General features: G+C 45.9%; 1 protein-coding gene across 3 annotated transcripts; it reads right to left on the reverse strand.

The window, feature by feature from the left end:
• Positions 1–309: 309 nt before the first annotated feature.
• Usp42 (ubiquitin specific peptidase 42) lies at positions 310–22,673 on the reverse strand. Of its 3 annotated transcripts, XM_028890318.2 has the most exons (18): positions 22,568–22,672; positions 18,017–18,263; positions 16,604–16,804; positions 13,759–13,869; positions 12,919–13,021; positions 12,100–12,167; positions 11,447–11,517; positions 10,457–10,539; positions 9,768–9,879; positions 9,251–9,391; positions 8,985–9,085; positions 7,399–7,552; positions 6,209–6,937; positions 6,011–6,105; positions 3,626–5,089; positions 2,471–2,772; positions 1,002–1,052; positions 310–420 (listed from the first exon to the last, which is right to left on the reverse strand). In XM_028890318.2, the coding sequence occupies exons 2-17, from the start codon at positions 18,252–18,254 to the stop codon at positions 1,045–1,047; spliced, it is 3,981 nt and encodes a 1,326-aa protein (XP_028746151.1). In that variant the 5' UTR covers positions 18,255–18,263; positions 22,568–22,672; the 3' UTR covers positions 310–420; positions 1,002–1,044. The 3 variants fall into 3 exon arrangements, with proteins under 3 accessions (XP_028746151.1, XP_028746148.1, XP_028746149.1); XM_028890315.2 differs by lacking the exons at positions 310–420; positions 1,002–1,052 and having other exon boundaries at positions 1,059–2,772; positions 22,568–22,673; XM_028890316.2 differs by lacking the exons at positions 310–420; positions 1,002–1,052; positions 22,568–22,672 and having other exon boundaries at positions 1,059–2,772; positions 18,017–18,826.

A 22,673-nucleotide genomic window follows, 5' to 3' on the forward strand; every position in this document is an offset into this window, starting at 1 on the left:
GGTCTTTAAATTAAATAGACGCACTGTGGGTTTGTCCTTTTGAAGTCCATGGTTCCCAGCTGGTCGTGCACCAGATGTCTAGCTTGGAGGAACATTACATGAAATACAAGTAGTCAACCTGAGTCTGTAGTTAAGCAGCATCTGAGATGGTCTATTCCAGGGCATTATTTTCAGTGTGGTTTTTATGTACACGGTAATTTACAATGTTCAGCAGTGTACAAAGTATCCGTTTGGAATAAGGGCAATTAAAAAGTAAAAACTAAAAAAAAAAAAAAACAAAAACAAACTTAAAAAAAAAGTTGTCCATGGTAAAGTCTGTACAGTATTTACTAAAGAAGCACCACGCAGTTTGAACAAAGTTATTTTCTATGTTTATAATTTAAGCTGGGTTGGGGATGGCTTCTGTTGAAAATGTTGAATCTGAAAGAAAAGAGGTGCAAGCATTAGCTGAAGGGAGGCGGCTGATTCCCCAAGGGCTTTGAAAAGTTCCTAAAGTGAATTCCTTCCTGAACTGTAGTTGGGAAGCCAGGGAGGCGCCATCTGCTGGGCCCCACAGCTGCTAATCGCCTCAGATTCCACTTTCACTGGGCAGAGGAGAGGCTTACAGTCTTTGTCTTGATGACAAAGCCTGTTAATTAGCCGCAAATTGAGCTTCTGTAGCAGCTCATTTTAAAGCCCTCTTTGCAGACTGGACTGACAGACATAGTCCTTTTTGCTTCACCAAGTGTGGGCTATGCGTTCCTGTCTCTCAGGGCCATACAATAAAACACCAGCGTTAGGACCCCCCCGGACATGGCCCTGACCCGTGTGGTTCCTCTCTGCTCTCAGATACTTAACCCCACTTCTCAGCACAACTTCCATGTCTGGACACGCTAGCTAGTGGCTGAGTGTATGCTGGAGACGCAGACCCCAGGACTCCAGTCTTTTCTTCAGAATAAACCCAACTAGATCCACTCAGCACTTCTACAAATGACCAAAACAGAGACAGGAGAATGGCTTACCGTAATTTTTTTTGTTTTTTTTTTTTGTTATGAGGCCAAGGCTTTAATCACCTGGAAGGTAAAGTGAGGAAACAATTTAATGTGTGTAAGCTGAGGACTGACTACAGTCAGTTCCTGCAGTTCGATGTCGCTGCTGAAAAATCACTCCTACAGGATGAGCAAGCAGACACTGGCTGGCAGTGCTTCAAAGAACACCAAGAGAGGATGCTCTAGAGCCACGCCCGAGGACCAGGTCTCTGCCCCAGCATACTGCTGTACATTCTTATGTGACGGATAGATTTCAGCCCAAAGAAATGAGCTGAGAGTCCTACAGAGAGCTGTAGGAAGAACTGAAGTTTGTAAGAAAGGGTCAGTGGTCACAGCAGAGGTGTGGGTGCAGAGGCATTAGCTGCAAACCACCCACCAGTTTGGGGTAGCCTGATGCAGTGTATGGGTGGACTGCTAAAAAGCCAAAGGTTCCACTCAGGGTCACTAACACATCTCTGTAGCAACACACGTGCCTTTTATTCGTGACCATAATCTTTGGGTGTCTGGGGCAGAATTGACAAGCTTTTTATATCAAGGACCAGATGATGAAAACCTTTTCAATGGGACAGGCCATGTCTTAGCTCTACTGCGTGGCACCAAAACAGTACAACACAAAACACGAGCTTCAGCCAAAGTCTACTGATCTCACACAGTGTTTCACTTGGACAAATACCACTAAATACTTTCAAGTGTTAGAGCCGTTCTGAACTGCAGGTTAGGCTGTAGCCCCAGGGCTACACTTTGCCAGCCTCTGCTCTGGCCCTACTGACATTCATATCCTGTACAGTTTTTACAAGCCAAATGCTCCCATTTAGAGGAAAAGCTCATTAGAAACAGGGTAGGAAGAAAAAGGGGCAGCCAAGCACACTGGCACTGGTCTGTAATCCTAGCACTCAGGAGGGTGAGGGGGGATTGTGAGTTCCGGGCTAGCCTGGACCCATCATTTTGGGAGAAGAGATCCAGTAAAAACACCTCAGAAACCAGCAGCCTGGAGGATGCCAGAGCCCCACAATGTAGATAAATCTCTAGAAACCACACTACTGAGTTATGGCTTAGGAACTGGGGTATACTAGGGCCTTTAGGGACTCAGAAGTTAACACAATATACACACACACAGATGTACATGTGAGTGCACACAAATATACACACAGGCACAGAATACCTTAAGAGCCAAAGTTCTGTGTGACACACATAGGTGCTCTGAGTTCCAGGGGTCTGAGCACACAGATTATGCCTGGCCCAGCTCCATGCAACTCAGGCCTTCAACAGAGGTCACACCCAGCCAGAGGTCAAACCACACCTCTGCTCCTCGGGAGGGTCTTGTTTTGGGGCATCTTGAGTCCACTCTTACACCCTTCTGTGCCCCTTACATTTCTGTGTTCATGACCTTTCCCAAAACTCGGTACTCAAAGAGCTGTGTCCGTAATTCCCCATCTTCTTACCCTGGCCATACTCTGACGGATGACATCTGTCAGGCCGGCTTTCCATCCTTAAATGCTTTGTTTTCTCCCGGAGAGAGCCACTGTCTTCCAGAGGCAGGCCATCAGCCAGCAGAAAGGTGCCCTCCGTTCTCCGGAAATGGCCGACAGCCTCATAGCCTGAGGACTTCGGTAAATGCATCTCAACATCTTTCATAAAGTCCTCTGACTTCCTCGAATGTCTTTTCTTTTTCTTCTTTTTCTTCCGGTGTCTATGGAGGTCAGTGTCAGAGTATGCTCCCGAAAAGTCGGATTCTTGCTGGTGCCTACAGAAGAAGCAGCCAGAGTTCAGCACCAAGGAACACTGCAGTCCTGGGACTCCATCCCCCGGGACAGTGGGCAAATTTCTCCTGCCAACGTGTTGTTTCCTTTCACGGAAACAAGTTTTAAGCCCAAGGTCTTCAACTACAACACCACAGTCCACAGCACTGCTTTGCCTTAGCCAGGCTTGGCACATTCTGCCACATGTCCAGGACAGGATAGAAGGCAGCCGTGACCTGCTGCCTGTTTACAGATAGCTATGGTAATCTTCCCCAGTTTTAATGTTAAGTGATGTCAGCTAAAAGATACAGGAATTGCATTCATGCTCACAATTCAGACATCAATTAAGACTGTCACCAACAGTTAAGCTCCTAAGTGATGCAAAACCAATCAGGTGCGGTGACAGCCCATAAATCCCAGCACTGGGGATACTAAGGCAGGGGATCTAAGTTGGAGGCCAGCTTGGGCCTCAAAAAGATACAAAAACATTTAGACTTCAAAATGAGAAATGGTGGCCTACAAAGGAGACAAAAGCCAAGGAAAGAAATGGGTGTGTCCTAAACTCACTCCTCCAAGTGGGCAAGCAGGCAGCAGAGGAGAAAATACAACAGATACACAAATATGATGACGTATGTCAGGCCAGAGAGAGTTGTTAGGGACCAACAATTTAAAAGCTGTGTGAAACTTTAGAGATGGGTAAAATAATCAAACCTCAGTGAACTCCAGTGATTAAAAAAAAACCCAAATTGGTGGAGCAAGACCCAACCCTCTGGCTTGGTGTCATCAGGACAGAGCTGGCCAGGCAAGGGCTCTGGCCACTCCGTGCCCAGCCACTAGGACCCCCTCTCCAGGTCTCACCTGCCATCTCGATCCCGATGTTTATCTTTGGACTTCTTTTTCTTTTTAGATTTTTTGTGCTTCTTCACCCTTGGCTCTTCCAAAGTGTCCTTCTCCAGATTTTTGTGGGCTTTTTTTTCTAGGCGGCTATCAACATTTTCTAAAGTCTCATACCTCCGTTTCCTCGACTTGACACTTTCATGTTCATGAAAGCGCTCAGGGAGGCTGTGGCTGCTTTCCTGCACGTCCAGAACAGCCTTCTCCTGGGGATGCCTCTCGAGGGGCAGGGCAAGGCCAGGGGCTTCTCGTGGGCTGTGGAAGTGGGGCCGTTCCTTCCCCCGGGGTTGCGGCTCCCAGCCCTTACGGCCCCAGTAGCTGTCTTTGTGTGGACGCCCAGGCTGGGCAGTGCGTTCATGTTCACGACCACGCAGAGGCCGCCACTCTCGGGCCGTGTACGGGGTGTACCTGTCGTGGTAATACCTGCATTTGTCCCACCGCATCTTGTCTGGGTAGAATCTCTCCCTGACCCAGGCATGCTCGTTTTCCAAATGGTGGTACCGGCTCCAGTCCTGCTCTGGGCCGTTCCTCACCCGTGAGTGGTGGTGGCTGTATCTGCTCAGGGAGCGGCGCTCAGGGCTGGCTCTGTCGCCATGGCCCGGGTGCTGGCCCCCATTGCAGTGTGGGTTAGCAGGGCGGCGCTCCTGCGCGGGCCGCTCTCGACTGTGGCAGCGCCGCTTCTTGTGGTGGTGGTCCTCCGTCCGGGCCCTGCCGTCCCTCGCATGCTCCCCACTAGAAGAACGCTCTCTCCGGCTTCGGTAGTGTCCTCGATCCACTTTCCGGAGGCTGCTCATCTTCTCCTTGGCTGGGGAAGGCTCTTGAACTTTGGGTCCCATCTTGCTTCCGTCACCTCTGTCCCCAGTCACCTGCTCGGCAGCCCCTTCACAAGAGCTGGTGGTCCTGTCAGGCTGAGGGGGCACTGTGTCTGCAGAGATCCCTGAGCTTCTGGAAGAGTCTTCCGCCTCCTCGGATCCCTCTGTGCTGAGGTAAAGGAAGAGTTTCTGCTCACCCCCATCGCCTGTGAGTACTGAGGGAGCCGGGCTCAGCCTCTCCACTGCTTCAGCCATGGTGGAGTCCTGCGAGTTCTCAGCTCTCTCCCCTTTCGCTGCTTGGGTTGGCTGGCTCGGGCTGGTAGTCAAGTCATCAGGGTCACACAATTCGGGCGGTGGGCCATCCCCCAAGGTAGTACCGGTGGTGTTACAAAGAGCAGTGATGGAGGGCAGAGCTTCCCCAGGGTTAGCTGAAACAACAATCGAGGAGTCTTCTTTGGTACAGTCGATGGTAGGTTCCAGGGGTGACATGGTCGTAGGGGTCTTCATGCTCCCATTGGTGACTGCCTCCGGTGTCTCAAAGGGACCAGTCTCACCACTGATGGGCTCCAGCTGTGAAACAGGGTCTTTCGGGGGGCTTTCCCTTGTTGTAGTCCAACTACAGCCCCACCAAAACAAAGAAACAAAAAGCGACGGTTAGACTGACTGCCACACAGGACTGACTGCCAGACAGCTCTACTCGACAGCCTGTACTTTAAGCAGATCTGATGAAATGCAGTAGGAAGCTTATCATTCCTAGAAACCAAGTGTTTCTTTTCCCTCATTAAGTATAAAAGAATTTGCATCAGGACTACTTCCTGCTTTCACAATTCTGCAGTTCTAGACACTCCACACCTTCAGCTAAGTATCTAACTCATCTGAAGAGCTAAATGTAGCCAGGAATGGTGGCTACACATATTTGTAAGCCCAGCATTTGGGAAACGGCAAGAATTTGAAGGTAGCCTGATCTACATAGTCAGTTCCAGGCCGGCCTGGACTACACAGTGAGGCCCTGTCTCAAGATCTAGGGGCTAAGGGTGTGGTGCAGTTGGTAGTCCACCAGCATGCACAAACCCTGGGTTCTGCCCTCAGCACTGCGTAGAGCAGGTGTGATGGTGCACACCTGACAACCCAGCCCTTAGGAGGAGGGGGGGGGAGGAGGAGGGGGAGGAGGAGAGGAGGAGGGAGGAGGGGGAGGAGGAGGAGGAGGAGGAGGCGGCGGCGGGAGGATGATTGAGAATTCAAGGCCATTTTCAGCTACATAGGGGACTGGAGGTCAGTCTCAACAACGTGAGTTCCCGTCTCAAAAACAAAACCAGTGTTTCCAGGAATACCACTATACCTGCAAGAGGGCATGCAGGAGGAAATGTCAGCTGAACCCGTCAGGGGAACGTGACTGCTGGCTTCCTAGGCTGGTATTTACTCTAAGAGGTAAGCTAACGAGACCCACAGATGATCATACCAGTCTTCCACTATCTGGTGTGCTCACTCACACTGTGTGCTCAACTCACACGGGCACACTCACTGACATGACTCCTACCTCTCTTCACCCAATGGGCCCTTTGCCTGGTTAGTAAGCTTGAAGGTCTCCAGGATTCTGTCTTCGGGAACAGACTGTAAAGGAGCAGGGGTCACCTACAATGAAACAAAGTACTTCAGCTCCAGTGGCCAGCTCCATGCCTAATGACATCCAGCTAAGTGAGCTATGAGATTTGAGACCTCCCTCCCTGCTGCTTACCTTTCCAGGAAGACCGTTAAGTTTGGAAAAGAGGTTTTCTGTGTGTAGATCAGGCTGGACCTGGCAGCTGGTACTGTCAAAGGCCAGGCCGTTTTCTCTCAGGTCGCTGTCTGCGCTATTAGCACCATTTAACGTGACGGGTTCTTGAAGCTCATGAGGTGAAGCCTCACCGTCCTCATCTTCAGCTTCTGGCCTGGCACAGGGAGTGCTGGCCATCAGGTCTACACCGTTCTCCTTGGCCAGGCCCTTGGACTCCTCATCAGACTCTTCTGAGGACTCAGCCCCGTAGGGGACCAGCACGCTGGAGCTCACCTTAGCCTTGCCGTTCACCATGGGCTTAGAACAGGATTCACTAGGGGAAGCTGATTTTGCTACTTTATTAGAAACGGACGTCACGGGTGCGTTCGAGGTAGACTGTATTGCAGAGGAGTTAGTGACGGTGGAGGAAGGTGCTGCCTTGCTAGGGGCCTCCAGAGAAGGGCCGTGGAGGTTGTTATTCAGCTGTGCCTGACCCTGGCGAACAGGCAACTTGTTGTGAATACTGATGGTAATTTTTTGTTTCTTGGGGTGCTCTGGAATAACGGAGGGCCTGCTGACAGACCAGCTTTGCACAGAAGTCGAAGCATTAACAGGACTCGCCCTATTGACGCTGGTGTTTCCGTTAGGGCTTGACATGGAGCTACTTGGCGTATCTTTCACCGGTGAGGTGCCATTCAAGTGTGGAGTATTCTATAAGGAGGAACCAAACAGTTGGGTCAGGACTCTAGACACAGAGTACACAATGGTTAGGGCCCTTCTCATTTTGCTTTTGTTGATTGACAAGCTTGACCTATGCGGAAATACCTACCATTCTGTTATCTGTTTACAAGCAAACTCTTTCTGCACTGCCACACTCCTAAGATGACCCACAGACATGAACAAAGTGTCCCTGAAAGAGTTTTACTTCCCTGAGTCCAACTTTAATTAAGACCCAAATACCTAGCCCACAAGAAGCGTGGGCGTGCACAGTAAGAAGGGCCTTCCACACACTCCCTAAGCAGCCACCGGATCACTACTCCCCCATCCTGGAGCCTTTTATGGAATAAAGGGCTACAGTGACCTCAGGCAGCAAGGTCAGCAGATGAGGCAACTCCTGCAGTGATACCAGGTTTGGGATTCAAGCAGAAATGCATTCCCGACTGAAGCGTTACCTTCATGACATGGGAAGGCAGCTGGGGTCCAATAAACCCTGGTGCCGCCTGCTTGTTGTTGACGACCCGCTGACTGATTCCTGGGCGGGGAGAGGACTGGCCAGGACTATGGGTAGGATGAGTGGGTTCCCCTCCATTCTTCACATCATGTGACCTGAGGACAAAGAATGAAATAGCTTATATGAGGAAGGACATCTCCCTAGAAGATTTATTTACAAATCTAACAGTACTTAGCCTGTCAGACAGAAATGGGAAATGGAGCTTCCATGTCTCATGGACAGAGCTACACATAGCACCTCCATTATGCTGTCAGTGCTGGGTGCTGAGGCAGGACACAATGAACTGATTCAATGAGCCGCACCCCCCCCCCCCCCCGACACATTACATGGCCCTGGCTACCTGACCTCAAACATACAGAGATCCACTGGCCTCTGCCTCTTGGGATTAAAGGTGTGCACTACCACACCCAGCACCAACTGGGTCAAGAAATGTTGGTTTCAGTTTGGATTTTTTGTTATCGTTAGTTTTTGTCTTTTTGCTATTGTTTTGGAGACATGGTCTCATTCTAAAGCTCTGGATGGTTTGGAACTCACTTGTGTAGTTTTGGCTGGCCTCAAACTTGGGGCAATTCTCCTGCCTGAGTCTGAGTATTGGGATTACCAGCATGAGCCTCCATGCCTGGCTCTTAATTATGTTTTAAACTGTATTATTTTGATAGTTCTGCTCTCTAAAAAACTATTTTTCTGTTTATGTTTTCAATTATAAATATACACCATCAGAGAAAATCTGTAATATCATCTGTCAATGACTCTACATCTCCCCTTCTGATACAGATTATCTCCCAGGCTTTTTGCCCATACCGCTCTTTTCAGTACCTGCATTTAATATTTCAAACTGTTTCCCCTCCATATACATTTAGCACCTTCCCAGAGCATTGAAAAAATAAAAAAGGCTTTATGAAAATCACTCTCAGCAGAAAGATCAAGAAATCAAGGTCATTCTGCATTATACAGTGAAGTCCTGATCTCCCCCAACAAATTACTCTTAACACTGGTATAGTACATCAACCTGTGGATATGATCATTCTGTCCTGGTTGAGTATCTGGGGATAGTCTTAATTTTCGGCTACTTGGGATACTTTGTGGGGCTGAGAATGTGCCGACAGAAGGCCTGGCTGGCGTGTTGGAGACCCTGGGTTCTACCCCAAGCACCTTACAAGGAAAGGAGACAACTTGGAGCCTGTATCAGATCTCTCCAAAAACAGCAGACAGAGTGGGCCCAAGTGCTGGCAGTGCCTGACTAGAGGCCTGTGTTCATGCTGGGGAGATCCTGGCTGAGAGAGGGCACAAGGGCACGCAGCCCCCTTCCTTCCCATGGCCTCCTCCGGCTGCTGTCCCCTCTTTCTACGCTTGTCATTGAGCAGGAAGCTAAGCAAACTTACACTCACAAAGACCTCATGCTCAGGCAGATGGCAATTCATCTTTACCTTGCTCTTTTTAAAAAGCAGCTCAAAATTAAATATGTTGATGAGGGGGGAGAGAAACCGACACAACAGCAAAGCTGACAACTTGTGTTCCGGTCAATACCTGATGTAGAAGAGCACGTAAGCTTGCTGGTTAAGCACCGATCTAATATCACTGGTGGACACGATGGAATCATTCATCTGATACCAGAGGCCATTGCTAGCCTGTCAAAGAAACCAGAGAGGCTGGATTGAGTCTGGTTTCGAGAACCACAGTCAAAAACCACCTAAGAACAATAGACCATCACACCTCACTGTAAAAGTCCCACTGCTGACCCCAGGAAGCCAGTGCTGTCCCACAGCAGACTTACTAGCCACCCAGCAGCTTACCTTTATGTAGCAAAAGTAGTGGCCAGCATGACAGTTAAAACCAGTGTGTACCAGCACAGCATACAAAACATAAATAATTGGTTCCCCATTGGGCTGAGACATATAGGGCCGAATATCAAGGTACTCGGGATATTTCACATCCTAAAAATAAATGGGAAGAGTTAGGGCCGTCATTCTGAAGACACAGGTGGCCCATGTTCAGCTACAGGCATACACCTAAGAATGGTGCTTGAGGAAGGGACTTGCAGGACCTACAACCCTTGACCCAGAAAGCCGATGCATGGAATAGAAGAGAGCTGAGGGTAATCCCAATGTTTTTATTTGCCATAAATAAGGAAGGATCCATACTGTGAATCTTCAACAAAATGTAACAGGGACGACTCTAGATGTCACTCGTGACTTATTTTAAGTGACTCAAGCATGTGTTATATCTTAGCCACTTTCATCATTCATTGGGAAGAAAAGGGGAAATTCAATGTACAGTGATGAAAAAAAAAATCACAAATCATGTATGTACCTTAGCAATTTTTCCACCAGTGAAGTTGGCAAAGCGCTTCAGTGAAATGGTGAGAACATTAGAGGACCTATGGATGGTGAATCTCTTTGAAGCTGGAACCATTTTTTTGCACCTTGAAACACACAGGAAGGAAAGGTTGGGATGCTTAGTATAGATACTTCAGTGTCTCTGTTTTTATTTTCCTAAAATACTCTTAATATTTAAAACAAAGAAACTAAATAAAAACAACAACAAAACATCTCAGTCAAAACAGTAAAATTAGAAATTCCAGGAGGGCTGGGGGTGTGGGTCGCCTAGTATGGACAAGGCCCAGGGTTCAATCCTCCATAACACCCACATACACAGAGTAGTAATAATAATTAATAATGGAGGGAACTGCCTAACAACATAAAAGATATGTAATCTGATTGTTCAGGAAGATTAACATTCAAAGGGCAGGCTGGGCCACATAAGAGACTCTGCCTTTAAAAAGACAATTCCAAACAATAACTGATAACTTGGGTTAGGATACAGCTCCATGGTAGGGAACTTGCCTAGCACATGTGAGACTCTGGATTCCACACCCAGTCCCCCAAGCAAAAAGAACAGAGAAAAAGACAATCACCTAAAAAGCCCTTAAACCGAGTCAGTGTCTAACTTGAAACAACCCCAGGGAAGCAACCCCCCCCCCCAACCTCCCCATGGCGTACTTGCTGCATTTGTAGGCGTTTTCTCCATCCAGCTGTTCCGGCTTCACGAACTGCTCTAATGCCTTGGTAACACTCTGAGCAGCCTAGGAAAGGGCATAAACATCATGTCACTATGCACACTGCCAGGGGTTGAGATGGACAGACAAATGCACACACATATACTCCTACCCTTTGGGTAGAAAAGCAACAGGAAATGTTTATGTAATGTTATGTTACTGTTCATGATGTATCTACTTTTATACATCTACACAAGAAATTATGCCCTACCCCCACTTTAAAGACAAGCAGATTAAACAGAACAAAAGTAGATTGTAGTTTAACTTACACCAGCATAAAAATAAAACCAACAAGAACCAGGCATGTAAACTATGGAATATCTACTTACTAGATCTACTATAAAATTGCCTAGAGAACAATACTTCCAAGCAGAATCAAATGAAAACAGCAGACAGGCTAAGGCATAATCATAAACCTATCTTCATAAACAGAAAGCAGTTTTGGGCTTGAGAGATGGTTCAAGGTTAAGAGTGCTTGCTGCTCTTCCAAAGACCCAGAGTTCAGTTCCCAGCACCCACAGGCTGCTGGCACCATCTATAACTCCAGCTCCAGGGGTCCAATGCCCCATTCTAGCCTCTGCCAGAATCCACACACACACAACACACACTCACAGATACACAGACATTGAAGTTTCTAAATCTTTTTTAAAAAGCAAGCAAGCTATTGTGGAGCAGTATAGATCACACCACTCAAGAATGATTCTGAGAAGCAGGTTTTGTACTTCTATACAGTATTTCTCCTTTGTTTAAATAAGCACAGAACTGCATCTGTAATCAGAAAAACAAAAGTTCCAAACAACAAAAAATAAGAGTGTGAAAAGTTCAATGAGCTTAAATTTCTAAGAACCACCACCATCTGTTTGATTGATATGAACATTCATAAAAAGGCTATGAAAGGATGTTTAACTTCACCACCATTAACTGCTAAGCTCACCTTAATCTCCAATGTTATGTCCAGATATGGATCAAAGGTATCTGAAACACCCTTGCAATTTAAACATTTAACTGAAATAAAAGAAAATAGGAACAGTAAGTTCTTGCCTTACCAACTACTGAAAGGACAGAATACATTTCAAAATAAAGAATGTAAAGGTACAACTTTTACTACAGTGAGCGAAAAGCCTATAAGTAAATCCTACACACTGTGGGTAGAAGTGCCATCAACTTAGCCCCTATAAGCCACTGGCTGAAATATAAAGTTCTATAACCTCTAGATATCTTATGATCCAGAAATTAGAAGACTTCACCCTGCACAAGCATTTGCACACAAGAAGGTATCTGATTATGAATGCTCTATAGTGCATGGATACTAATACCATCAAAACAGAAACCCATTTATTCCTCAACAGGAAATGAGACTGACTTCTGACTTCCAACTGGAAGCTTTCTAGCAGTAAGAGAAACATGAAGAGCTTATGCACAGTATGCTCCCAGTTTGTTTGTGCATAAGCACGTACCAGAAGAATATACTAGAAGCAGAGGTCTGGGCAGACCTGAAATCTACTTTTCATTATTACTCCACCCCTACTGTTCGCATTTTAAAACCCTAAGTGTGTATGTTATGATGAACCTTCAAACAAAGTTTACCTCGAGATCTTAGGTAGCCTCCAAATATCTGGCAGACCAGGGTGGTAGCTTGGGTGTGTCTGTCTAATCTGAAAAACATCCAGATAGTGACATGAGAGGAGAGCTCGGCAAGTACTGTGGCCGGATTCTAAAAGCATCTGTTTATAAAGGAACAAGAATTCAGAGGAGAATCACAAATGATGATGACGTCAGAATGTGTGGCAGCTGGAGATTAGCCCACTGGGAGGACTTGGTAAGAGGAGGGAAGGACCTGTTAGGATGGAACTTGAGGCAGAGAACTGAGAAGATGCTCTCTGCAGAGCTGTGCTGCTTTCCTTGCTGAGGCCTGGCAAGGGGAGCTGAAAGCAGAGCACCTTCCTCTGAGGCTCAGCATAATGGTCACTCAGACCCATCCTTGAGACATGAGATAATGAGAGCACAGAGGGACATGTGCAGGTATCTGCAAACACAAAGGTGGGTTGTGACCTTTCATTCTAGTCTTCCTGGATCTGCATTTGGGTTTCAAAAAGCTACAGAAATGATACCCGAAGAGGGTGTCGGGGGACAATTTCTGAGTCTGGAGATGAAGAAGGAAAGCATCAGGCGTGACTAAAGAGGAAAAGCAGCTAGATTCAGACCTGGAAACTAAACAGCAGCAAGACTGTTGCCCAGCATGTAGGATCAACAAATCCGAATGGGTACAGTAAGTCCATTTCCTTACAGTTCAGTCATTTTAAAAGACTGCAGATCAGGGGAAGGTACAGCAGACAGATCTTGTGCCTTCGAAGAGACAGGCTGAGAGCACGGCCTGACGAAGCAGCGCTGACTCTGCTCACTTACTTGTTGCTGCCATTTAAACAGGCTTTCTGCATGGCATCAACTGTGTACTGAAGAAATTCATGGGCGTCTTCTTGGTTTCCAAAACGGAAGTGTCTAGCTATACCTATAGGATTTAAAGAAAGACAAGGCCTTATTATTAGATACCCTATGCCATGGTGACACCCTTAAAAGCTACACCTTGAACTATGTGCCTGGAAAAATCCCTGAATGAGTTGGTTTTTGAGACTGAGTCTTATGGATCTCAGGTGGGCCTTAAACTCCCCATATAATTGAAGACGACCTTGAACTACTGCTCCTCCTGACTTCAGTTTCTAAGTATTGGGATCCTAAGTATTTGCATACCACACCCAAATCACCTCTTATTTTCAACAGCTTTTTAGGCAAAGGGATAACCATATACCTAATTACCCAGCTAGAACCTTGAATGAGTTTTGTATTCATTTTTATTACAACTTGGCTAATTAAAATGATAAAAAGATATAGCACAAAAAGCACACTGATAAGCTGGGAGTGATGGCACATGCCTATGCTTTAGTACTTGGGATATGGAAATCAGGAGTTCAGAGCCATCCTTGGCTACATAGCAAGTTCAAGGCTAGGCTGGGACCCTGTCTCAAAAAGCATGAAGTGTGTAAGAAAACTGCATACAAGCTCTGAACAGTGTTGTACACCTTCATCCTCGGCATTTGGGAGGATGATACAGGAGGAGTGCCATCAGTTTGGGGCTAGCCTGGGCTACAGCATGAGCCTTTATCTCAAAATACGAAAAGGAGGCAATGTGGATGATAACAAATAACTAGACATGGAATACTGACATGAGCTACTGCAGTTGAAACTTACGCCGCATTTCATTGATGACGAACATGGGCTTGATAACGTCCCCAGGGTTGCTGAGTGCCTGGGTAATGTGTGTTTGCATTATGCACATCATACAAAATCCTTCTGCGTGGCCTGCAAGATAATAAGAATCCAAATGGGCAAAATGTGACAGTATGCAACAGGAAGACCGGAAATGAGGGCAGATGCCCAGGGTGCAGCAACAGTGCCAGCTCCCATGTGCATGCACTGAGCTTGCTACTATCATTAGTTTTCATTCATTACTCTAGGAGCCTGAGTGACAGGTCTACCTACACCGACTGTTTAAGGACAAGAGAAGAAATGTGCCCAAAGCCAGCTCTCTATTAAGCAGCAGAAGTGCAAGACAAAGGCTCTGGCTGTCTAGTGGAAGGCGGCTGCTCTCTAAGCACAGACATGTGAACAACTACAGCAGCAGAGACCTGTGTGGCACAGCGGCAGACACTTAGCGTGTGTGAGGCCGAGTTCCATCTCCAGCGCACCACAAAAATCAACTAAAAAGGGATTAGTGGCCCAAATAAAAAGTAGGAAAACTATCTCTGATCTCAGACTAGGTAAAGAATTTCACATCACATTTATTGTGTTTGTATGTGTTTGGACACACATGCCAGTGTGTAAAGTGCAGAGGACAATTTGTGGGAGTCGGTTCTTTCCTTCTACAACAGGAGTCCCAGGTATTAAATTCGGGCCGTCAGGCCTGGTGGCAAGCAACCTGACCCTGAGTCATCCTGCCAGCTCAAGACTTCTTAACAGAACATTTTAGATATAACTGATAAAAAAATAAAAAGTAATGAACACAAATTCTGACAATAAAAAACAAACTTTCCAAAATACACTGAGATGAAAAGACACCTGTCAGTGAAAACATTTAAAAGTCTCAATCTAACATTTCCAAAACAAAAAAACCCCCAAATTCAACAACTGTAAAACTAGCTCGTTTACAGATAAGCAGGCTTTAAAAGGGTGAGGGGGAGCCAAAGACGTAAGCTCATGACAGACTGCTTGCCTAGCATGCATGAAGCCCTATGCTCCATCCCCAGCACTCTATAAACAGGACATGGTGGTGTACACCTGGAATCTCAGCACTCAGGAGGCAGGAGGATCACAAGTTCAAGGACATTCTCTACTAGTAGTACAGCCCGTGTGGGCCTGCCTGGGCTAGGAGATCCTGTCTCAAGAAAAAAAAAAAAAAGATTAGAATAGGTATTTCATTTCAGAAAAGTAAGTATCCAGAGTTCGATTCCCCAGAAGATGTTTAACATCATTACTAATTAGGGAAGTGCAAACAAAAGTCCCAACAATCAGAAGATACTTACTAAATGTCCCTGATGGTCAATGGTCGTGATGGTGAAGACAGGGGCTGAGGGTACAGCTGAGTGATAAAGAATTTGCCTAGCAAGCATGAGACCTTAGGTTCAAGCCCCAATACGGGGGGGGGGGGGGGGGGGGGGTTGCCTGTTCACACCCTGTGTTAGAAAATGTATGGTGCAAACAGAACCTTCATCCCTGCTGGTCAGGACTTAAAGATCACAATCCTTTTGGAAACAGTTCTGTACTGTTTAAAAGTTATGTGCCCAACATAGGATGAAGCCATTTTATTCTTACCTGAGAGAAATAAAATACTTATTTTATAAAGACTGGCAAATATTTGTACCAGCTTAAATTTTTGTTGTTGTTGTTGTTTATTTATTGGAGACAGGGTCCCAGGTAGGCCAGACTGGCTGGAACTCACTTTGTAGCTGAGGATGACCTTGAACTCCTGATCCTCCTTCCTCCACCTCCCAAGTGTGGAGCAGTGTAATTTGTGATGGCTCAAAACAGGTTTTTAATAGCCAATCAAATAGTGGTATGCTTATTTGTGGAATACTATTCAACAATAAAAACAAACCACTGATACATGCATCCAACAGAATAACGTTGAATTAATTATGCCAAGTCAGGCAAAATAAAATACATACTTTATAACTCCATATTTATGCGACATCCTAGAAAACAAATCAAACTCATCTGCTGTGAAGGGTGCATCAGGAGTTGCCCAGGGTAGAGGAAGGGAGCAGGCACAGCAGGGAAGTGGGCAGAGCAGAGGAGCACTGGGAACCTTAGGATAGGATGCAAGCAACTGTGGCCACAACCTCACAATTAACTTGTGAATCTCAAGTATGTGTTTACTGTAATCAATCACACCTCAGAAGAGCTGTGGAGAGGGATGGGGACAGCAGTCAAAACCTCTGAACTGAATGATTTCAACTCCAAATTTCACTAGTCAACTCTGAGCTGGGCTTCCACTGAGTTAAAAGAAATCTAAAACTAAGAATGCCAGCTCACACCTCTAACCCCAGCACTTGGAAGGCTGAGGAGGATGTCTGCCTTGATTTTAAGGCTGGCAGAGCTACACAGTGAGACATTCCAATCCCCCCAAAAACTAGGGGGGGTTGAAATGTCAAGTGCTGACAAAATAAGCTTCTTTTAAAATATTTTACAGATCAAATTAGGTGTGAAATGCTCCTTATGCAACCCAAACACCAACCCTGAGTCCGTGCCCCACCCCCCATAGCCCACCTTCATCCTGGTTTCTAAATCAGCAAACCAAATCCCCAGTAATCATGTAACTTGGTTTCTTGGGGTTTTTGTTGTTGTTGTTGTTGTTGTTGTTGCAGGCTGAGGATTAAACCAATGGCCCGGTGCATGCTAAGTGAACACACTACCACTGAGCAAAATACCATGCCCATGGTCATGTAGCTTCACTAATTCATGTTCATTTCTGAGGAAGACAGCATCAAAAGCAAACCACCGCACTGAAAACATGCATACAAGAGTACATAGCACTCACATGTCTTGGAGTGTTCATGGGATAACATGTAATTGGCGAGGGGTGGTGTGTAGGTCAGACACTGCAATGCGGCATTGGCAAAACAGGTATTGCCCAAATTCTGGAGCCCAGCGCCAACTCGATGAGTTTGCTGCCACTTAAGACAAATCTTTTCAGATGGAAATAGAACCTTTTGAGGAGGAGCAATGCCATCACCTAGGACTTAAACAAAAGAGAGAACAAAAAATTAAAAACAAAGCTTTGCACATTTCATAAGCAAAACACAGAGCAATGCCTAGATCTGATCAAGCTCCTCTACCTCATTACCAGCCTGCCACAAACACCGAGGAGACAGCCACACTGAAGTCCAGAATCTGAGGTGAGATCAACTCCTCTAATTGGGCTTCTTCAATCATTTTCAAACACAAGGGATGGATACAAATGAAAGGATCTTAGAGATATAAATTCACTTAATGTGTAGATTTCATTTAAACTAATTAAAAACAATACTGACTGGATTTATTTGTATTTGTGTGTGTCTGTTCCCACATGTGGGCACATACAAGCACTGGTTCCCATGAAGGCCACAGAGGGTGTAAGACCCCTGGACTTGAAGTCACAAATAGCGACTCACGTAACAGTGGTGCTAGGAAGTGAACTAGGGTCCTCTGCAAGAAGGGCCAGCATATTTAACTGCTGAACCATCTCTCCAGTCCCAGACATTCTTTATTTTTATGAAAGAATTCTCTAAGATGTACATACTAAAATGCTTATAGACAATGTGGCATATTAGACTTGTCTAAAATACCAGGGAAAGACAAGGTGTGTGTGCCTACTAAGTACAACTCCCGAAGCACATGTGCTTATGTACGTACACACACACACACACACACACACACACACACACACACACACACACAGCAGAAGGAGTCAGTGGGTGGAGGTACAAGTAAGTGGCCATGTCAAAGTTGACTGATGGCTATGTGAGTGTTCATTAGAATTCTATATTTCTATTTTCTCATACTTTTTCATAAAAAGGGTCTGGGAATGTAGCTCAGTTAACAGAATGCTTCCCTAAAAGGCACAGAAAGTCCTGTGTTTGACCCCCAGCCCTGCCTGCCATCCCAGCATTCGGGGGGGGGTAGAGATGAGAGAATCAGGAAGACAAGAGAATCAAGGCCAACTTTGACTATATAATGAGTTTGAGGCCAAGATAAAGTTTATCCTTCAATAAACTGGGAATTAAAAAAAAATCCATATCCTGATAACTAAAACTCAATCTACCCTCCTATTTGTGATACATGTTAATAGTGGGGTGTGGGTGGATGAAGAATGAATGCTCATTAGAAGAAAATGAAATAGTGCCAGACTTGAAAACCACTGCCCTTCTGAAGCATTTGCACAGGAATCCCCGCAGCAATTCTGCAGTCATACCTTGGTCCTTTGGTGGTGATGGTTTTGATTTATCAGGTACAGATGAATTAGAATAAACTACAGCACCAGGCACTGGCCCTAATGAAAGTGTATGATTTGAAACATCACTTATTGAAGACACGGCACCCCAGCTGGCAGAGCCTGTGTCCATGTCTTCAGGTGAGACCGCCTCAGAACTGCCAGGCTGGTTCTGACAGGATGATGGGTCTGAAGGTTCAGTTTTGTCAACTATGGTCATTTTTCAACCCTGCAAAAGACAAAAAGTATGTTTGTCAAAGGGTGAGAAGAGCTCTACTTCGCCAGCTTGGAAATTTCTGACACTATCTTCGAACACATCACCCAAACATAAGACATTAGTGGGGTAGAGATGTGGCTCAGCTGGTCAAGGTCTTGCCTAGCATCCATGAAGCCTGGGTTCCATCTTCCATATTTCATCAACTAAGCTGGCACAGTGGTGCATGCAGGTAATCCCAGCACTGGAGAGGTGGAGGCAGGGGATCAAGAGTTCAATACAAGACCCTGTCTTAAAAGCAGCAGCACCACCAACAAAAATGTGTATCCTATACCACATCCCCAAATCATCTTTCAGTTTATAATTAGGCACCTCAATTCATAATTATATATATTTAACTAAGAACTTTTTTTTTCATCTCTACTGCTTTAAGCTAGGAACATTCCACACTTTTAATATACTTGACTACATTTTCAATTCATATACCATTTCTCAGGGCAAAATCTTAATTACATAAAGAGAATATTTAGCTTTGATTTTTTTTTTTTTCCCAAGACAGAGTTTCTCCATGTATTTTTGGTGCCTGTTCTGGATCTTGCTCTGTAGACCAGGCTGGCCTCAAACTCAGAGATCCACCTGGCTCTGCCTCCTGAGTACTGGTTTGTTCCACCGCTGCCTGGCCTAGCTGATTTTTTTTTGTTGTTGTTGTTTTCGAGACAGGGTTTCTCTGTGTAGCTTTGTGCCTTTCCTGGAACTCGCTTTGGTGACCAGGCAGGCCTCAACTCACAGAGATCTGCCTTCCTCTGCCTCCTGAGTGCTGGGATTAAAGGCGTGCGCCACCCACCTGGCCTCTAGCTTTGATTTTTAACTCAAAGTCTAAAATACCATTGTATGAAATTTGAAGTTTTGAAAAATTATAGCTACAGAAAAGTCTTATAAATGAAAGGTATTTTTCTGAAGTCCACATATATGGATTATAACTTAAAATGAAACCTGTGATTTTACTAACATCAAACTTTGAACACAAATGTGTGTATTGAATTCTCTATGAATCTTATTTTCAAATCTACTAATTGAACTTCTTCTATGTGCTGGGCATCATATTAATTGCTGAATATATATTAACTTGCTAAATTTTCATGATGAACCTTCAATCAGTCAAAATCTGCAAGGTTTACAGAATGAAGCAATAATAGCAACTCAAACTAGTCAGTGACAGGACAGAGAGCCAGGGCCAAGAAACTCGGCTGGGCTGTTGGTTGTCTAACCACTGTACCACCACAGTGCTTTTAAGAATGGTCCAGGCAGCCAGATCTACATGTCACACCCTGAAGAAAACCTTTTAGGAGCGTTCCACTGACCTCCCTATGGTTCTTCCCAGTATCTGGTCTTGGCACACTTTGGTCTCTGAACGTTCCCACCATAGGGTCCAGTTTTAGTCCCCGTCCTCACTGAGCTCCTGCAAGCTATTCTTCCATCTTTCTGCCACTGGCCAGTTAACACTTTCAATCCTCAGGTTTAGAATTCACTCACTCCTCTAGGATGCTTTCCCTGACAATTCCTTTCATCCAAGACTGGATTAGAAACCCATCCTAGAGGGTTTCCTTGACAACACTTTTCACCCCAAGATTGAGTCAGAAACCCATCCTAAAAACTGCCCTCTGCTGATTTCTACAGTAGCATGCAGTAAAAACTTACTCCACCCTACCTGGCATGGGGAAAACTTTCCCAACTGTGTTCAACAAATGAATGGAATCATGCAAACAGGAAGAAACTACTGTTTGCTTTGAGCACCGGCTTGTGCTGAGTGATCTTATAAGGCATCTCATTTAGTCCTTTAAAAACTCTGAACTAAGGAAGTACCTCTAAAATTTGGCCTTTAGATATTCACTACTGTAAAGTACAAACAGTAATAAAATCCTCATGTACTTGCTACTTCAGTGAACAGTGTCACCATGTGCTTACTGTTCACAATATAAGGTTGTTTCTTAAAAGCTTCAACCTTCTTGTTTACAATTTTTAATTAAAGTGAAGTACAATGTGAGGACAGTTACATAAAAATAGAAAGTCAATTATATCTGATTTGAATATTTAATCAAGTAAAGATAAATGACCTTCATTCACAAGAAAGATTGAACCTATTATCCAAGTAAAGTTTACACTTTTCTCATCCTACAGGCAAGAGAAATAAAAGGTGTATTAATGAAAGAAAGGAAAGAAGAAACAGGAGGGAGAGTTAGTTAAAGGAAGAAAGACAAAACTGAGCAATAAGGAAAGGCTAATCTACCCTTAGTTAAAATAACATTAATGACAGTAAAACCCGATTTTCCTGGGATAAGTAACCTTTCCAATGATTAACAACCAACCAAATAAAACATCATTATTCTAGGAAAGGTGGGGTAGTAGGCTTAAAAGAAAAATATTAAGGAAGACACAATTCTAGTCATCAATAAGTATGTTATTGTTTGATTCTGACAAGACTAACCAAATCCATTCATCATTCTTCATTTAGATATTCAGCCAAGGACATCTTACCCTAAAACTATCAGGTATCAAACTAAACTCTGCCTCTTATAGAGATAACCTTTCTTAAAACCCAACTATACTGTGTCCGACAGGATTCATGTGGCTCCTGTTCTTTATTCTTACTAAAGCTTCTGAAGGTTAGTGTTCAAAATAGGACTGTGAAAGTAACTGCTTAATGAAAGTTGAGCGAAAATTTCCCCTAACACCCTCTCAGGACATACAAAGTTACAAGAGACCATTTTAAAAGACTAGCAACCTGAACAGGGACCAAAGTTGGATAAATGAGCAGGACTAAGAACTTTTACTTGGTTATGTCTTTTATGGGGAGTAAATGGTAGGCTATGTTAATCTTTTTCATTTTAAAAACCAATTATCACTAAACATTGTGTCACTCCACATACACTGAAGGAATAGTCAACACACACACAAAAACTTATACACGACTTCTTCATAAACAATGTATTATATTGTTTACAAGTTCTTGTAACATTTCCATTTTAAGAAACTTTAAAAAGATGCCATTTGAACTTTAATTATATTTAGGTAAACGGAATGATTAGTCTTAAACCTCTGCAAACCAAATACTGTAGTCTTGATTCAATGATTACAGAAAAGAAAGTGAAACTGTCCCTAAGTAAAAACAAGTGTAACTGATTATTCACAGACCTATGCACCTGAATGAGTGACATGTTAAAAGCAAATGTTTAAAATGCACCCTTTGAAGAAAACGTTATCCTCCAAAGACAGCTATAAGAACGTGCATCGGGTTGTTACTTTGTAAAAGGGGCGTTAACTAGTTTCTCAACACTTTTTGTTACTTGAGTGTATTTACTTGAAAGAACCACAAACAAGCAAGCCCTAAGGCCTTCAAATATAAAAGAGCTATTCAACAAAAGTAATCTCAACTGTATTCATTCTAGGGAGGTTAAAGTCCTAGATTGTAAAACTTTGGTCCCGTCAAATTTTCATTTCAAACATCTGAACCCGATCCCTCCCACCCGCCTTTCCCCCCAGGTAAGTTGGTTCTTCCTGCCCCAAAGATAAAGAACGTGAGGGAGGAAGGCACACTTGCTTTTTTTGGAGGGGAATGAGCTACGGGGCTCCTCCCCCAACACCCCCAGCCGCCCGCCTCTCCTTCAGGTGCCTGCTCCGGCGTGGGCAACTCGGGCGTTCTGCGGAGAAGCCGAGTGGACCGCGCCCGGGTGGCAAAGTTTGTCTGGGGTGGGGGCGGGGTGGGGGTGGAGAAGCGAGCCCCGAGCTCCGAGGGGCCGGAGGTGGCTCCCGAGGCCGGAGGTGGCAGTCACGCGGGGGGCGGCGGGCGGGCCCCGGACGCCGGCTACACCGTCCCGGCGTGCACACGCCCACCCCGGCAGCTCCGAACGCGCCCGGCGGCCCGGGAGCAGCCGGCTGCAGCGCGGCCCGGCCCCGCTGGCCGAGGGGGCGGGCTGGGGCCCGTGGGGGTGGGAGCGCGGTGGCCATGGCAACCATGGGGGTCCGGCCCTCCCCGTGCAGCCCCAGCGCTGCCTTCGCTGCGAGCCCTCCCGCCCGCGCTGGCCGCCGCCGCCTCCTGCTCCGCGGGCCTGGCTCGGCCGGGCGGCGGCAGCGCCGGTCCCGCAGCCGTGGGGTCCCCGGGCCGCCCGGTGCCTGGAGAGGGGGCGGCGGGCGAGGGGCCGCGCCAGTACCGGCGGGCCGCGGCCGGCTGAGGGTGGCGGGGCGACTGAGGCCGCCAAGGCAGGACACGCGGCCGGGCCCCACGCCAGCCTGCAGCGGGCGGGAAGGAGGCGGGAGCTTACCTGACCCGGCTCGGCACTCGCTCCATCCCCCTCGGCCGCCGCCGCCGCCGCCGCCGCCGCACACAGCCCAGCCGCCCGGCGGGGACAATGACGTGCCTCCATCCGG

This window comes from Peromyscus leucopus, chromosome 23, assembly GCF_004664715.2.
Source record: "Peromyscus leucopus breed LL Stock chromosome 23, UCI_PerLeu_2.1, whole genome shotgun sequence".
In the NCBI taxonomy this organism is placed as follows: Eukaryota; Metazoa; Chordata; class Mammalia; order Rodentia; family Cricetidae; genus Peromyscus; species Peromyscus leucopus.

What these genes read in the sequence shown, in the direction of transcription:
- Usp42 (XM_028890315.2), bottom strand. Translation starts at nt 18,254, where the DNA reads ATGACCATAGTTGACAAAACTGAACCTTCAGACCCATCATCCTGTCAG. An exon ending in TACGTGCTCTTCTACATCAG is followed by an intron (nt 7,553 to 8,984) that starts GTATTGACCGGA and finishes CTTTGTCCTCAG; the next exon opens with GTCACATGATGTGAAGAATG. An exon ending in TGCCTTCCCATGTCATGAAG is followed by an intron (nt 6,938 to 7,398) that starts GTAACGCTTCAG and finishes TCCTCCTTATAG; the next exon opens with AATACTCCACACTTGAATGG.